The sequence below is a fragment of the Chelonia mydas genome, chromosome 3 (assembly GCF_015237465.2).
Source record: "Chelonia mydas isolate rCheMyd1 chromosome 3, rCheMyd1.pri.v2, whole genome shotgun sequence".
NCBI classification, from domain to species: domain Eukaryota; kingdom Metazoa; phylum Chordata; order Testudines; family Cheloniidae; genus Chelonia; species Chelonia mydas.
Genome location: NC_057851.1, coordinates 157,791,940 through 157,809,362, shown reverse-complemented (window position 1 = coordinate 157,809,362; position 17,423 = coordinate 157,791,940). Strand labels below are relative to the sequence as shown.

General features: G+C 43.6%; 1 protein-coding gene across 1 annotated transcript in view; it reads left to right on the top strand.

Moving 5' to 3' along the window:
* Positions 1 to 9,947: 9,947 nt before the first annotated feature.
* Positions 9,948 to 17,423, top strand: part of TGFB2 (transforming growth factor beta 2) — a 73,352-nt gene continuing 65,876 nt past the window's right edge. The window contains exon 1 of the mRNA XM_037895711.2: positions 9,948 to 11,669. Coding sequence (XP_037751639.1) covers positions 11,327 to 11,669 — 343 coding nt within the window. The 5' untranslated portion in view covers positions 9,948 to 11,326. The remainder of the gene's footprint in view (positions 11,670 to 17,423) is intronic.

Here is a 17,423-nt window from a genome sequence, read left to right as displayed (position 1 = left end):
TGAAGAGGTTTATAAAATGGCTGATTCCAGCTCTGTTTTAGAGTGAAAGGGGGACAGGCGTCTGAAAGGAAAAGGATTTAGCTCATGCAAGATGCTAGAGCAGAAGGTCTGTTGACTGAAGTCTGTTTATTGACACCAACAGGGCCAGAGGAGGTTTCTGCCACACTGCCTTGCCATTTGAGCTCCGTGCCGCATTCCATCCTTGGCCGCTCTGCTCAGACAACTAGCGCGTGTGTACGTATGATTGGTAGTTCTGTGAGGTGGAAATCTGTGCACTCCGACCATCAAGCTTATTTCACCCAGGATGTTCAGACAACTATTAGCAGTTAATAATACTAGCAACGTGTGTTGCACTTAATCCAGCAACCTACAGGTGGCTAAAAATCCATTTTAACTAGCTACCCAATACTTTCAAACATGATGAAAAAATACTTGGAAGCATGCACATTGATGCAACCTAACATATCAATTCCAATGGATGTCTTCCTAATTAACCTTTTTTCATCATCATCGTAAAGTTATCCAACCTGCTGCACACACATCATTCAGTGCCATCTGTTTCTCACTTTAATACATGTTTTATAATTAAGTTTTAGCCAGATTTTCCAGCAAGATAATACAAATCTACCGGTCAATGAGACTAGATGTAAAATTGGTCAACACAAGGGGGAAGGGGAAGGAAGAAATAATTGAACAGAGTTTGGGCCAAGATTTGAATGAAATTAACAAAATTAAAAGAAGACACTCTGAGCAGCCTCCATCCAGCAGCTGTGTACAATGCTGAATGGACCAATAGGAAAGATGCGAAAAGGAAAGGTAAAGCTACAAGGGAGAAATAAATGTCTGTACAAGGAGGTCTGTCAGACAGATTCCTCTGAAGTCTAAACTTTTCATAAATTGGATCAGGAACGCTCCAGACAGTTAGGAGATAAGTTTCTATAATTAGATAATGGCCAAAGGGCAGATAATTTAATATGTATTAGCGCAAAGAGAGGGTCCTTTTCATGGTATTCTGAGTCCTGGGTCCCAGTGGTATAGAAATCCAGTTTGCACAGAACACCTCTTCGTCTCCATATAATTCTATTTTTCGCAATATGTGCTAAGAAATCTAGGCTTCAAAGATTTGCAAAATATGCTGCAATTATTTTGGTCGTCTTTATGGATTTAAAGACCTGGCGGGGTCTCTAATCCACAGCCTGGTTGGGTGGAAGAGAGGCCTGGCCGAAGCTGGAGCTCCCAAGGGCATTTTATTTGACTCCGTTTCAGTGCCTCTGGGGCAGGGTGTGTATATGCTCTGCTGTGGGAGCTCCACCACCTTTTTACAGGGTGCTGTATGTACTCTCCCCCATGTTTGTTCCCCTCCACTGCGGGTGGGGTGTGGACAGAGGAGCAAAATCCTCATGGTCTCCGGGACGGATTGTCTGTCTGACAGGTGTGCAAGAAGTAGTGACTTCCTAGTGCCCTGTTTTCTTCCCTCTATACCCCAAAAGTATACCTATACTTCCCTCTATACCCCATGCAAGACTGGCTACCATCTTGCCCTATGGGTGCTCTTCATTGAAATTACGGACTCTTAGAGTGCTAGTCTAGGAAGTGCTCTGTGACCAGACAGCCTAATTGCTATGTACGTCTCCTGAGCTGCCTGCTTCTGCAGGCCTCAAAAATTGGAAGAAAGCTCCATGTTATAGTCTCCACCTGTTGCAACACCAAAATAGAATACAATGAAGGACACAGAGAAGGCAAGGAGGAAGCAATAGGTGGGGCAGTCCTGCTCTTATTGAAGTCAATGGGAGATGGAATAGATAGAGCCTGGAGGCCCTTAAAGTTTGCATTGATGAGGAATTACCTACTTTAATGGAAATAACATTTTCTGTAACCTCTGTTCCTTGATTCTGCATGTATGATGGAATGGGCTTACTGTAATAAAAGAGGCTGCACCAAATTTGCATGGGAGTGGGGCAAATGTGAGTTTAGAAACAAGAACAGCTGAGAGTTACATCCTGGTGTGTGGGTGGCCTTTGCAGCTGCTAATCCATCCTAGATCGGGCTTAATTTGGAATGCTATAGAATTGCCTTTATAGACCTTACAGGGTCAAGGGATTGGCTCTAAGTGAATAAATGGAACAGCTGACTGGAAGTGCTTTACAGGAAGCCTCCAAAACGGCATACCAAAGAAATCCAGTTTGAGAGAGTTTATAGAAATGCAAGCAGGATCATCTAGGCATGACTGGAAAAAGCCTCCAATGTCAGAGTCTATCCCCACCCCACGCAAGTGTAAGGTATAGTCCAGGTAGAGGGTACATCTGACACTGAGATACTAGGCCTCAGCTAAAAGACCCATGGATCAACCAGATCCAAAGCTGCTGTCTGAGCCTGTTTGTGGGGTAGGTCCTACAACTCTTCGTAAATGTACTAAGACTACTGCAGATTCTGAAGGATGCATACTGGAGGTGAGCAGAGGGCCTGGATGGCTTAGTAGACTAGTGATCAGAGCCCTATACCTCTAGATCACTAGCACAGGTGGAGTAGTGACCAAAAGTGGCTATTTAGTAGCTGATGTGAAATCAGTTTGGACTCAGACCGATTTGTAGTGGGAATGTACAGTTCAAAGATATGAACACCAGAGTTACGGACTTACCGGTCAACCGGACACCCTGTGGAACTGGAAGTCCTCAATGAGGCAGCAGTGGAGACAAAAAAAAAAAAAAAACCCACCAGCAAATGCTGTACTATCTCAAGCCTTCAGGCCCAAGGCTCAGGGCTTCAGGCATGGTGGGTTGGGGCTGCAGCCACAGGGTAAGGGGGCTTGGGTTTTCTGGTCTTCAGGAGCACTGGGGCGCAGGGGTTTAGACTGGGGGAGCATTGGGGCTTGGGGCTTCAGCCCCATGGCTCTGCTCCTGGTATTCAGCCCTGCGGGGGGGCACTGGGGCTCGGGACTTTAGCTAAGAGGGGAGTGCCAGTTTCAGCCCCAATGCTCCCCACGTAGCTAAAACCCTGAGCCCTAATGCAACCCACCCCCCCACTCCCCGAAGCCAGGAGTGGAGCCTTGAGCCTTGGTGCCTCCCCACCCAGGACTGAAGCCCTGAGTCCCGGCGCCCCCTGCAAGGCTGAAGCTGGGTGTGGAACCATGGGGCTGAAGCCCCCAGCCCCAGTGCTCCCTGCAGGTCTAAAGTGCTGAGCTCTGATGCTTCTGTGGGACAGAAGCCCCAACTCCGCCCTGACCCCCACCCCCACCTTGCGCCTGCAGTCCCAATGACCTCCCCCACCCGCCCCCAGCACTGAAGTCCGTAACTTCTTCAGAGTTACGGAACATTTCAGAGTTACAGACAACCTCCATTCCCAAGGTATCTGCAACTCTGAGGTGCTACTGTACCCACTGCAGAAAAATGCCAGCATGGTTGATGCTCTTGAGGGCAGTCTCAGCTGAGGCCACTGAAGTGGCATAGATACTGAGCTGCCCCCTTACCCGTTCTAGTCAGGGGATGAGCTGTGTTAGCGGTATCATGCTGTAGACAAATGCAGGATTCCAACTTCAAAGGATGTCAGTTCCTCTCACTGCATTCACTAAACCAATCAAACAAAACCCATACCAAAGCAAACTAAAATGACTAATGTATGAAGGAAATAATCCAGTTCTGATTCTCAGTGTAAACATTCTGGGAATATGCAATGTTTTTCTGCGCTATATAGAAACATTAATGTTGATTCTTTGATGTGTCTTGGCAACTAGCTGCTTTCATAGGGAATAGCCTTATGCACTGAATGAAGCTGGGTTATGACTATAGACCAAGGATGCTCATTGTCACAGTGAAAGCCAGGAAAAATAGTGAGACACAAAGTTTATTACACTTTATTATGGGTATATTTGCTCCCTGGGGTGAAATTCACTCCTGTGCAGAGCAACCACTCAAGGCTTCCATAACACTTAAAAGCACTTAGGATGGTTAAATGCATAGGCTTTTTGTAGGCACTCTGTACAGAGGCAAATCTGATCCTACTTGGTCTAGGCTGTCTCTTCAGTTTGATGAATGACTGCAGTTTCCTCATTTACATCAGCTCATTCTACAGGGACCCAATCCTGCAAGCCCTTCTTGTGCAGAGCGCCAGTTGATTTCAGTGGTCCATGGACAGTGGACTTGAAAATGTTTAAAAAAAACCCCAAACATTTGAAGAGGATATCAATCTCTGGCCACAGGGAAAAAACTAGAAGTTGTTCCACCCCTCTCCCCGCTTCCTACTCCCCAAAGTAGATCAGTGTGGACTTTCTACTGGGACAGTCTAAAATAGTAAATCAAAGTCTAACTGCCTAGAGTTTTTCTTCCCCGCTGCCCTTGAAAATGAGCCACTTTGAAGATGTTACACTCTTAGGAATCCACTTTGTTTTATTTTACGCTTTTCTTTGTGCAAGCTGCACCACCGGGCTGCCGGAGAAGCAAGAACCCTACAGTCTTCGTGAACTAAAGAATAACTCTGTTCCTGTGCAGCTGCAATACGTGGCTTAAGATATTACATTACTACAGGCCCATTTTTGAGGCTGCTGCCACTTACTTAATATTGCTTTATAAACAATCCTCTTCTTAAAAAACCACCACAAGTACCGCCTGGACGCATGTTTTCACTGAAGTTGTACAATTGAATTTCCTGAATATTGTCATATAGATGTTCTGCTAGAACTACTAACAATTTCTACGATTATCATTTGTCTTATTTATTGGCGCACAACCAACACTGTCTCTATACAATTCTAAAATAACATGCAATAACCTTTCAGGCCTTGAAATATTATGAAAGAAATACATACGCACTCCATAGAAAGCAGTGATCTATGAATTTATAATAGTTTAGATTAGAGGTCCTGCCCACTGTGGTCTTTATAAATTCCCTTACAATTTTCATAATACTAGTGCCCCCGATTTTCTGCAGCATCCAGTCTCCACTGAGTAGTGGAGGGTTGTTCCACAAAGGTGCTGTTGTGGCTTCCAGATTGTCAGGGTCTAATCTATGTCAGCTAGTAACAGTTCCTAAACTAGAGTATTGTGGCCATACCCCCATCTCTGATCCCAGAATTCCTCCAACAGCTAGAGCTGCCGGGAGGAGTGGTCCAAGAGATAGCTATGTCAGCTCAGCACCTACTGGGGACTACATACTCCTCCAGTTAGGGAAATCTGTGGTTGATCTGGCCTTAGGTGTCTTAATGCTGGTATCCTGGTCATAGTCCATTCTAAATTTGCACTATACCTTCAGTTGCTTGTGGTATTGTTCTTTGTTTCCTGTCTTAAATTGTTGTGTAGTGGTGGTGTGCACTGGAGAACAGTTCCCGCCTTTCAACTCAGAGGTGCTGGCACTGTATAAGTGGAAAAAGTTATTTGGACCGAATTCTGTTGTTCTTTCTCGCATGAACACTCCTAATGAAGCCAAGAGGTCTGTTTGCATGAGCTGGGACTACTTGTGAGGAAAGGTTGCAGGATCAGACCTTCACTTTGTAAAGTATGCAAAGAACTTTGGGCCTCTAAAACAAAAATCACTGTGTTAACATAAGATCATTTTAATTTTATGTCAAACAGCCAGAGATAAAAAGTAGTCAATGTTTTTGAAACATAAGGGCTGCAGGACAGAGTCCTGTATGAAATAAGAGACACATCCTGGTGGCAATGGGGCCACTTGCAGAAGTAAGCTCAATAGGATTTTGGTGTCAAGTACACATAGGAATCACTATGCTCACTAATGAAAAGCACAATACAGAAGTGTAGAGGACTGGTGCCTTCAGCTACACCAAATGGTAAAATCAAGTGTTTTATTACTGTACGGTTTTCCTCTATTTGTCATCTCTTCATCTCACCATTATAAGGTGCCACCTCTGCTCTAGAAACTGAACGGTTGTGTGTGCTTGTTTTTATAGAAAGGAGAATTCGCAAGTTTCTTGACTGGCAGACTGCATCAGAACAGCTAAGATTCAACATGAGCAGAGTAACTGCTGCAAAGTTCTGTGTATGCCACAAAGAATTAATTGTGCAATTGTCAGACGCTCGTCATCAATGTGAAGCTTATGAAATGTGCCTCTTAAATTTTAAAAGTTATTCCTTCTCCAACAATGTTCTCTAGTTTATGAAATGTGGCCAGCCACCTTACTTAATGACCTGGTCGTCAGCAGTTTGAGAAAGATTATTGCCATTGTATTTTGCACAGCACATTTGTGTATAACCAAAACAATCTAAAAAAGAAACCACAAATTGTAAAATCCAGACCACATAATTTTTAAGCTAACAGGAAACATGAAAGCCTTAAGTTCAGTGTGTGAAGTAACTTTCCAGGTGTCCCTGTTTTTGTAATAAACAGTTACTGTTTATTAAAAAAAATCAACATATAAAAAGACAGCATTGTACTGAATTGAAAGCACAAGAACAGATAAGTCCTGTTCTTTCTCTGTGCTTTCTTTACTCACATTTGGGTGCCCAAGAAATGCAGGATGGGGTCCATTTAAAAAAAAAAAATAGATCAAATGAAATTTAATTGCATTTGTATTTAGTAAATGTTTTCCACAGTAGTTTTTCATTCTAATTCACTCTTTAGAATGTAATAAATACAAGGGATACTGTCCCAAAATAAAATGCAAGGGGTTAATTATGATAGTTTAGCCTATTAGATATGTGCAGAGTGAAAATAAAGTTATAACTCAAAAACTGAATTACCTGTATTGAAAGGCATGTGGTTGTTTAATTCTGAAAGTATGTTTAGTTTATGGCACTTTATCCAGCAGAATTGCATTGGACCATGCACATTAAAATGGCAAAAGTTACAGGGCCAAATCTTGATTGCCTTACTCAATGCAATTGCTCACATGTCCATGATAAACAGAGGTTGGGCCATAATTTCTTTGGGGTCCAATTCGGCATTGCTTGTATATCCACAAGAAAATATGTGGGAGCAAGAGTTTTGGGTGCACATAGAAAGTAGGCAATGTGTTATGAGAGAGAGAATTCCAAATTTTCAAAATGGAAACCTGGTGCTTGTGTATTTTGGTATATATTGTAATGAACTGGCTAGAATGTTCTCTACTAGGGAGAATCACAATGGCTGAGCTGTGTATATCAGGCCCTATGTTACAGGTGGTAGGGGCTTAGATCAAGTGATAGGGATCGATCTATGCTTTTGGAACAGGAGTCTACATTCTATCCCGGCTGCTCCTGAGAGCTTCTGAATGGCAATAATTTGCACCATAGTGATACCAAGAAGCCTTAGGTAGCAACAGATTTGTTACACTGATGTCAAACTGAGAGCTGAACTATAGTGAATGCCAGACACTTGAGGTTGAGATTTGTCAAACTAAGAAAGTGTGTAATGAACTGGTAGTTTGTGTGTGTGAACCACTATTGGCCTCTCTACTGGACAGCATAAGAACTGCTCTGTTGTAGGTTATAAGACTTGTAACGAGAGTTGATCGGAAAAGTTCTGGCACAACATTCTTCTTTTGGAATTTGCTGATTTGGCAAAATCAAAACGTTTCCTGGAGACCATTCAATTTCGCTGACATTTAGCTGAAAACCAGCCAGGTTTTGAAACCTGCGCGCTTTCCTGCCAGCTCATTTGCCTCACTCCCCAGCTCACCTGGAAGGGTCTACGGCTCTGGAGCAGCCCCCCAAACAGATTGCCTCAGAGTCAGAGACCCTAGGGTCCACAGAGAATTTTGAAATTTTTGTTTTTCATTCCTAACTTTCTAAAAAGCAAGTTTCAAAATATCAAAATCCTGAAGGAGAATTACCTTTCTCTGCCCAGCTCTGCTTATCACTGCGGACAGCTAGTGAAGAGTGTCTAAATGCTCACATGCTGTGGGCTAGTGCTTGAGTAGGAGGATCTGCGTCTAGCTGTGTTGTCGCTGTGAAGTTGTGGATTGGCATGAGGTACAGCCTAGTAACAACTGTAAATTCTTATGTGGCCCTGGATGTATTACAGTATATTTCTTCATGGTTTCAGGTACAGGTTTGGGAGGAACTACATTAATTTCACAAACTTATGTTCAGAAACATTCACATCTTAGGTCCAATGGGTGGCAGGGCCAGATCCTTAGGTGGTGAGTGAAGTCAATGGAGTTATATCAATTTATACTAGCTGAGGAAATGGCGTTTTGTTTTTAAACAGGAATCTTACGGAAATAAAATCAAATGAATCCACTAATTCAATTTCATTTCGCCTGATATTGGAAACCATATTATTTCCCAAATCATTATCACTGGAGCTGTACCTTTCAGGTCAAGAAGAGTAAGACATTGACACAGAAAACAATCAAAATATAGTGATGTGACAGGAAAACTTTTATTCAGCTCTTTGTAGGAATTCAAACAGGGTTAAATGGACAGGTACCATTAAATGCGATATTCAGGACTGGTGCAATGTCAGTTGTGTGGCTGCAGTGCCATCCATCTCTGCTTATTTTTAAACGTGTGTACTTTCAAACGATGAAAAAATGACCTTTCAATTATATAGTATTCTCATGTCCTTTATCCAGTAGGAAGGCTCTTCTTTGCTTATATCCTCAGCAGTGCTAGATTAGCTGGCAACACTGCTTTCCCTACAGTAGAGCCCTGCCATTGCGAACAACATGCAGTAGTTCAGTACTGCTAGGCCCTTTTATCTTCCCCCTCCCCTCTTGCCCCCCCCCCCCCCCCCACTATAACTGCTCTAAGGAAGCTGTTTTCCTTGCAGACATACTGAGAAGTAAAATCTTGCCCTTAATCTAGGGGCTACCACTTTCAAGTGACTAGCAAGTCTTAGAAATCTTTGTAATACTTCCTAGAAACAGTACTTCTAAGGCTTGATCATCAGCTGCTATAAATTGGTATAACTCTTTTGACTTCCGTGGTTCTGTGTTGATTTATACCATCTAAGGATCTGGGCCTATATCTTTTGGGATATTTGAGCCATCCTATCTGGCTTCCTCTGTACATTTTTTCTAACATAATTAGGAATAGTATAGCTGTGGTCCTAACCCTTTATGCCCCTTATGTCATCATGCTGCACTGAATGCTCCTACACCCCTGTCTTATACCATAACAGGAGGTTTAGAAACAATCTGGTCACTATGGAAGAGCGTGGGCTAGATGACTTAGTAGAGGCTCCCAAATGATTCTCTCTCTCTTAACACATCCAGTGAAAAATTATGACAACTTAATGCTTAAGGGACTGTAGGGATAGAATGGCGGGTGTTAAAGGAACAAAGGCTACTTGATCGTTTCATGAAGTTCATTCATGCTGATGTACAGATGTGATAAATGGACTGTGACAGAAAAAGAAAAGACGTAGGGGATGAAGTTAAGAATGAGATCTATTTGACTGTAGAATAATTTCTCAAGAGCCGGGCCAGAATGCAGTATGGGCAGAATGCATTTAAGTCAAACCACTAGCAATTCCCTATGTACAAAGAAGGAATGATCATGCTTTGGCACCAAGATGGACAAGGTAAACCCAACAGGTCATTCTATATATAACATCTAGGAGACTGTGGCGGATATAAGAAGTAACTGAGAGATCAAATTAGAGAGACAGAAATTAAAAAGCTCCTGGAGTGAGCAACTGAGTGGCCTAGTACAAATGACAATGTGCACAAAGGACACCTAGGAGAAGGCAGGAGAGAATCATCATCACAGTCCTAATGAGTATAATGATAACCAGGTAACACTTCAGAGGAGAGATAATGATGAGAACAAGGCCACAAAACGTGTATGGAAGTAGAAGTTAAGTACAGGCGAGTGGACTGAGCAAAGCCAGAATACCTTCTGCTGACTATTAAAACAATGGGCCAAATTTGCTGCCTAATCTAATAATGAACCATAATTATCTGCACATACTTTTCTAATAGAAATATCTCACAGAGCTCCACAAAAGGTGGGGCAGGCATGACAGTGACCCCTATCGCGGGTGCCAGTCAATTGCCTGCAACACAGTTGAAAGCCGCGGTGCGATTTGGCTCCGTGACGTTAATAACAGGCTCAAGAAACAGTAAACCCCAAGCAAGCCTGGCAAGAGTTGCTTTGGCTTTTCAGCTCGCATCCCCCCTCCCCTTCTCTCCTACCCCGCACGGTGCGGCACCCTGAAGCGTATGCACCGCTCATGCTGGCTGGCGGGGCCCCTGCCTGCCGCACAGAGGGACGAAGGAGCCGGGGTGAGGGAAACGCGAGAGGAATCCTCTTCCATGCAATCCCACCACGTCATTTTGTTGGGAGGCAAACACGTGGTGCAGGGAGACCTTATAAATCTCCCTCTCCCTGCAAGAGCGTGATGTTATCTGCTGGCAAAGTTTCCCTCTTCGCAAGGAAAGCAACGGGGCTCAGCGAGGGAGGGAGGCAGGAGGACACAGAGAGAGAGAGAGACTAACGGGGCTGCAGATAAAGTAAAGCAGGAGCTGCGCGGATCGGGCCGTGCGTGGCAAGCACTGAAACCAAGCCAGGGGGGAGAGGTGCCCCCGAGGGAGAAAGGGGCAAAGCACCTTTTCAACGCCCGGGCTCGCGACCCACAGGAGGCTGCCGCCGCCGCAGCAGCAGCAGCGCCGGCTTGTTGACTGTGGCTTGGGTTGGCTTTTTTTGGAGGAAGAGGAGGGCGCCGGGGAAGCTGCACCGCAAGAGAGGGGGGCTGGTCGGTGCATGCAGCCCGGGGTGCCGGCGGCAGGATCAGCGCCGCAGGAAGGAGCGAAGAGCAGAGCCCCCCCCTCCCTGCACCCAGCCCCGGGGCGTCCCGGACTCTCCCCGCGCGCGCTCTCACACACACACACACACACACGTGGGCGCCCTCTCGCCCGCGGGGCGGCTCGCTCTGCTCGCAGCTGCTGCGTGTGTTGTCGCAGCTCCGCAGCGCGGGGCCAGCAGCTCAGCTCAGCTCAGCGCGCGCCGCCAGCCCGCCCCTGACATCGCCCCTCTCCCGTCCCGTCCCGTCCCGTGCGTGGCGCTGGAGGAGCCCAGAGCAGAAGCCCGGAGCTGAGCGCCCGGCTGCCACCCGCTCGCCCTCCGGCTTCAGGAGCGCTGCTCCCTGGCCAGCCCCGCCACACCGGCTCGCTCGGGAAACTCTCCTCTAGTGGCTCTCGCCGCGGTGGGGGCTGGTTAAAATCCCCCCCCCCCCCATGTTTGTTCAGTTTGGAGGCTGATGCAGAGGTAGCGACCTGCTTTCTTTGCAACTCGCCTGGGTAACCCGGGGGCGTTTTTCATTTGCACCCCCGTTGCCTTTTCCTGGCAACCCGGTTGCATTTCCAACCGCAGCTGCTTCCCCTCTTTTGCACCCCCCCCCCCATCCCCTTCTTTTCCAAGTCACTCTTTTTGGGACGCTGGGTTTAAACCCGAAAATGCACTGCTATCTCCTGAGCGTGGTGCTCACCCTGGATCTGGCCACGGTGGCGCTCAGCCTGTCTACCTGCAGTACCCTAGACATGGATCAGTTTATGCGCAAGAGGATCGAGGCGATCCGAGGGCAGATCCTGAGCAAGCTGAAGCTCACCAGCCCCCCTGAAGAGTACCCCGAGCCCGAGGAGGTGCCCCCGGAGGTCATCTCCATCTACAACAGCACCAGGGACCTGCTGCAGGAGAAAGCCAACCACAGAGCCGCCACTTGCGAAAGGGAGAGGAGCGATGAGGAGTATTATGCCAAAGAGGTTTACAAAATAGACATGCTGCCTTTTTACCCCGAAAGTAAGTCCTCTGTGTGTGTGTGATTTCACCCCCCCCCCCCAGCCTTGGCAGTGCCCAGTGCCCTGAAATACCTGCGCCATGTACCATAAGCCCCCTTATCTGTTCATTTCACTCATCTTCTTAGTTCGTTTTTCATACTTTTTTGGGGGGGGGAAGGGGGGGTCGGTTGCTTGCAGATCTGCTGTGTTTGATCTCCTCTCACCCTCTCCCTCAAACTCATCACACGCGTCACTGTGTGTGCCCCTAGGACCTGGGCGTGCTGCACCCCCACACCCTTCCCTCTCTAAAACGACCCTATCTCTTTCCACAGCTGTTCTTCCCCTCAATTTGCCTCAATCTATCTGCGTTTTTCAAAAAAGGTGTTTAAAAAAAAGAATCCCAGGCTTCTTTCCCTATCCTTGCCAACTCCCCAATCCCCAGAACATCATTCTCAAGATCTCTACTTAAATTGGTACCCTAAGAAAGGACAACTGCAGAGACCTCTCCCTTCTGTTTGCAGTTTAATAGCCACCCTTCCAATTAATGGTGCCTTTAATTTAGGTACAAAGAAGTTCTCCCTTCTGTTTAGTGCCAGGTTCCTGGAACCCCTCTCATTTTTCTGCCCTTCGCTATTTTTTTGAATGACACTGATGATACACATCTCATTCTGAACAATAAAAGGGAAAAATGTTATGTGCTGGTATCTCATCAGATCCCACCTATAATGAATACAAATCATCAGAACATGCCTCTTTCTTTTGGTGGCGGCGGCGGTGGGTGTGCAGAAAAGCATAAAAGTCCTTAAAAAAACCAAACTAGCTGCTCATGCCAAGGAAGGTTAAATACCAGAGAGAGAAAAACATAACTTCACCATCAGTGTGTCCGAAACTCCAGTGCCTAATCTGTTCATTTCCCTCCCTCTTCCCCCACCCTCCACTTGATGCCCTATATATTTGCTGTCTGTTTTTGAAAAGTACATACCTCTTGCTTAAATAGATAATGTAGCCATCTTGGTAACTTTATCCTAGAGTTTCTAATTGCATTTTCTTTTATTTATTTTTAGTTTAACAAGTTGTAGCTTTATAGCTTGCTGTGTCTTGCATGCGATAGTCCCATGATGCCAGCCAAAGTGTCTGCACCCCACTCTTTGCAGCTGCCTTTTTCTTCTTTTACTGTTAAATGACACCATCAGGTACAGGACATCCTCGCAGTCAAAGCCATTTTATTATTGTAATTACAATAACAGCTAGGATAAATATACTCCACCCTTGTTACCCTGGGGGAAGGAAGATTTTTTTATGTATATTGGAGCCAAGTGGGTATGCGCAAAAGCTTCAGTGTAATTTGTAGCAATAACATTGAGACAGAACGTAGAAATCGTGGCAGTTTTCCTTCAAAACACACACCCACACCCTCACTGCCACACCATCCTTGCTGGTATTTTGGTGAAAGTCAGAACTTTGTTTTGAGACCCAACACCTCATGCCCTGAGCCTGGTAGCAAGTATTTACTAACAAAGGCCATAGGAATAGTAGCAACTACTTGGTATACGGGTATGAACATGTAATAGAGGGTTTTTGAAGGCAAGGTGCATTGATCCTGACCACAGATTTGCCCCCTTTTCCCCGCAAAGAAAATCACACAAAGAGTTACTATTATCAAATCCAGCCGTATACTGGTCAGAAAATTAAAATATCTGAAGTGTGTGACATCAAAGTTGACAAAAGAGGGTCTATTTTTAAAATATTGTCAAAAGCCGGAACAGTACTAAAGTATTAGTAAGGGTTTTGGCAGCATAAAGTAGACTTCAGGTATCTACCAACAGAGTGCATCAGAAGTTTGGGATCAGAAGGCCATTTAGCAACAGATCCAATACTACTGTGCAAGTGCCGTGGTTAACATCATAGTAAGTAGGTTAACTGTTTTTCCACTGCTCTCTAGTTATACTGGATTGAGCGAACCTTTCCAAAAAAGACAGAAAGGAAGGAATTGCTCCACCATATTTTAAACAAACAATTTGAAAGTGCAGCATTGGCTGCACTTTCTCCTAGACTTCACTGAATAATTGTCATAACTCTGCAGTTCCTGATCCCGCTGGGACAGTGATGAGGAAGGAGAAGGAGATCAATATGAATGCATTGAAGGTCAAAAGCTGCTGAGATGAAGGCATGGGAAAGATCAGTGGTTGAGTTTTTAACCACAAAGTTGTTAGCGTTCAGTAACTGACTACAGCCCAAGTATTACAAATATGCTCTAATTATACTCATAGTCAGCTATATATCACTGCAGATTGCTGATAGGTCTTTGTGAGGCATTTTATACAGTTCAGACTAAATATTTTTAGCAATGAGGAGATGTAAAAGGAAAACTATAAGAGATATTGTATATACCCTAAGGCATATTTTGTCTTAAATATTATCCTTGGCCAACTGTACTATATAAATACCGTAAATATGAATAGAACTGGCAAGATGCCAATCTCCTGGGATGAATTTTAGTCAAGAAGGTATTTATGGGATATAAATAATACTGTGTCAACATTTAAAGAAGGGATCTGATTAGTTTTGAATTTATTCATATTAATCTTTTCACATGCTGTTAGTTTAAGGCTCAAAGTAAAGTTATGCTAAGGTTTACTGATAGTTTGCACTGAGGGAATAAGGGGGCATCTGGCGTCTGCTTGACAGTCCATTTGAGGTTAAAGACACTTGTAGTCAGAATATATGTGGAAATTCAGAGAGTCAAAGAATAATAGACCCATGTAGACAATAGATTCCAAAGCTTCTTGATATTATTTTTGTGCCACTAGTTTTGCAAACTCAAAAAGCAGCTGAGCTTTGGTTTCTGCAGCAATCCCTATGTATCTTGTTTTGGGTTAGGTAATAAAAGTCCAAACAGTCAGTAATTGAGTTGTTTTACAGAGATCTATAAAAGGAGATTGAATGTGAAATCTAAAGACAGTAGATGATAGAACGCTTGAAAACTCTGTGCCTAGAAACAATTATCTTTCGAGTTCCAAAGTCCTGGTTTTATTAAAATGAGGTCATATTTAGGTATTTAACCTTCCTTGGCATGAGCATTTTAGAAGATAATTTTGTCTCTGGGATAAAATTGCTGACTAGACAGGTTCTGATATTTAAATTGAATGTTTATTTCAATTTAGTGATGGCAAACATTGGACTGTTAATCTGCAGAAATGTAATATCAGTACAGTTCCAGATTGCAAATAATAATAATCTGACATATCTGGGACATTTATTATACATACATATAATTAACGAGACATGTTTTCAGGGATTTGGAAGGCTTATTTGTGGTAAACATATAAAGGCCCAATTCTGTATTCCTTATTCATCTAAAACTCCCATTACAGTCAGTAAAAACTGATGGATTGGGCCTTATGAGAGTAAGTGGTCACTTTGAGTATTCTATCATCTTTGGAGGAGGTGGGACTAAAAATATACAAAACCCTGAAAAATTATGATTTCTTGATAGTTGTTTCACATTAACGTTATACTAATATTATACAGGCCCCCCTCCTCCCCCATGAAGCCAAGCTCTTGTCTACATATGCATTTTATGGAAGTTATTGATATAACTTATCTTTGAATGAACTCTATTGCATGAATATTGCGTTACATAGACTGTCATTCTGCTGAGTATTTGACCAATGGAAAAAAAAAACCCACCTATAAACTGGCTGGGTACAAGGCCATGCTTCTGTTTTATGAACAAGGAGTTGATTTACCAGTAATTATATGCATGTGGACTTCTTGTCTTCAGAATAATTGAGTTACTAGTACAGCGGTGTCTATGCTGTATGCCTCCCCTTCACTGATTGCATCATTACCAAATGTTAACAGCCACTGATGTGCAGCTCATGTGTGTTTTGCATTTAGCAGAGCCCAGAACTTAATCTTTCAGGATTTTCTATTTTGTTAAAAATATGGAAGCATTCTCAAAAGGAGTATATTATTTTAAACCTCCCCACTGTGTTGACCCAGTGGCCTAGCTGTGGTGCTCAGCACCTCCCTGGAGTTTGATTTCCCCATAGCCTCTTGCTGCTCGTAAGGAATTTGGAGTACTGGTGGAGGCTTCCAGTAGGGTAGAGGGAAGGTGGTGGGAATGATGCCATGTGACTTAAACATGAGTATCATTCATGAGTCTTCCTCTGCTCTTTAGAGCCAAGAAGTTGCTGATGGATTTTGAAAGGGGCACGATAATATTATGAACAATGGTATCATTTGTAATTCTACATACTGAGGGGGGTAGTCAAATGTCTTGCTTCTCTACATAAGATGATCACCACTGAAGTCAGGAAGGAATCAGTCCTCCCACATGTACCCTCATCATACAAATGGCGAAGTGCTTTCTGGGTGTTTTTCACTTTCTTCTGAACCATCAGGTATTGGCCACAGCCAATAGTAGAGTACCAGATTTGGGAGCTCAGTAATCTGATCTGGCATGGTAAATTCTGTTACTGTGTGATTTGAGGAGAGGGAGACTAAGGGAAAGAAATATGGAAGGAATACCTTAGGCTCTTAGAGGGGTTCAGAAGATCATCCAGAACAAAAAAACCACAAAACCCTAGGACCAAAATCCTGAAGCCCTGTCTCAGTGCCTACTCAAACAAAACTCCCATTGACATCTGAATTAAAGAGATACATCATCTTGGAATCTAGTCAAGTTTTTTAAAGTGTAGATTGTCTGGTACTCCACCCAGCCCCTACTCCTCTGCCAGTTTGGGGTTTTACAGTCACAGGTGACCATTTTTAGATGTTTTTCTGTCTTCTGCTTCTGTGTGAAAGACCCACATAAATAAAGGAGGAAACTGACTGACTAAAGTGCAAATCCTGTAAGTGACTATATAGATGGAACCCTATACCCACATGAAGTTCCTTTGGCTTCAGCCTGTTACAGGATCAAGGTGCAAATGGCTACAGAGGGAAGAAAGAAGAACTGACTATCTCAAAGTGCTGTCAAACACACAATGTAAATAAACTGAAAAAAACTAAGACAAACTATTTGCTTTCACTAACCCTTGTCAGTCCTAGTAATTTTAGGTATCACTTGTAAGGACAATAGGTAAAATATTTTCATAGCTTGATGTTATCGCTTTAAATTTGGGATCTTGCATGTATAAGAACTGAGCAAAAGCTAAACAAGGACACTAGGATTTGTTCTTCAGTGAGGTCCCTATTCAGCAAGAAACAAGTGTGCAGCTTTAAGGATGTGAATAGTTCCATTAACAATTAAAGCTTAAGTAGCTTGCTGAACTGGGACCTGATTTTGTGGGACATTAGCAGAGGTATGAACAGAATTTTGGAGCCATGCAGCTAAAATCCCTCACAGCGCTTAGAAAACGTATTGCTAAACATCAGGACCAGTAGCAGAGGCAAGACGAGAAAAGTCTTTTTCAGAGGAAAAAAAAAAAAGTTCTCTGTTCATTATCTTTGTTATTCTGAAGAGTCTCTTCCAGTTGGCCAGCTTGCTTTCTTTGTTATGCAAGTGTCTCTATGCTAGAAATGCTTCCACATTACAGATTAAGAGGAAACTCCCAGTGCATCTTGACAAAACAAGTCATTAGTGAAGATGCACAAATGTTTCCATTCCCGTTGTGAAACCATATGCTATACATTTAAATGGGCAGCTTTTAGCCTGGGAATTATATGTTCTCCAGGTATTATTTTAATTTAATAATATGTTATGGATGCTGAACAGATTTGTTTAGACTAAAAAGTTTGCTTCAGTCGTTTGTATAGAGTATGTTTGCAT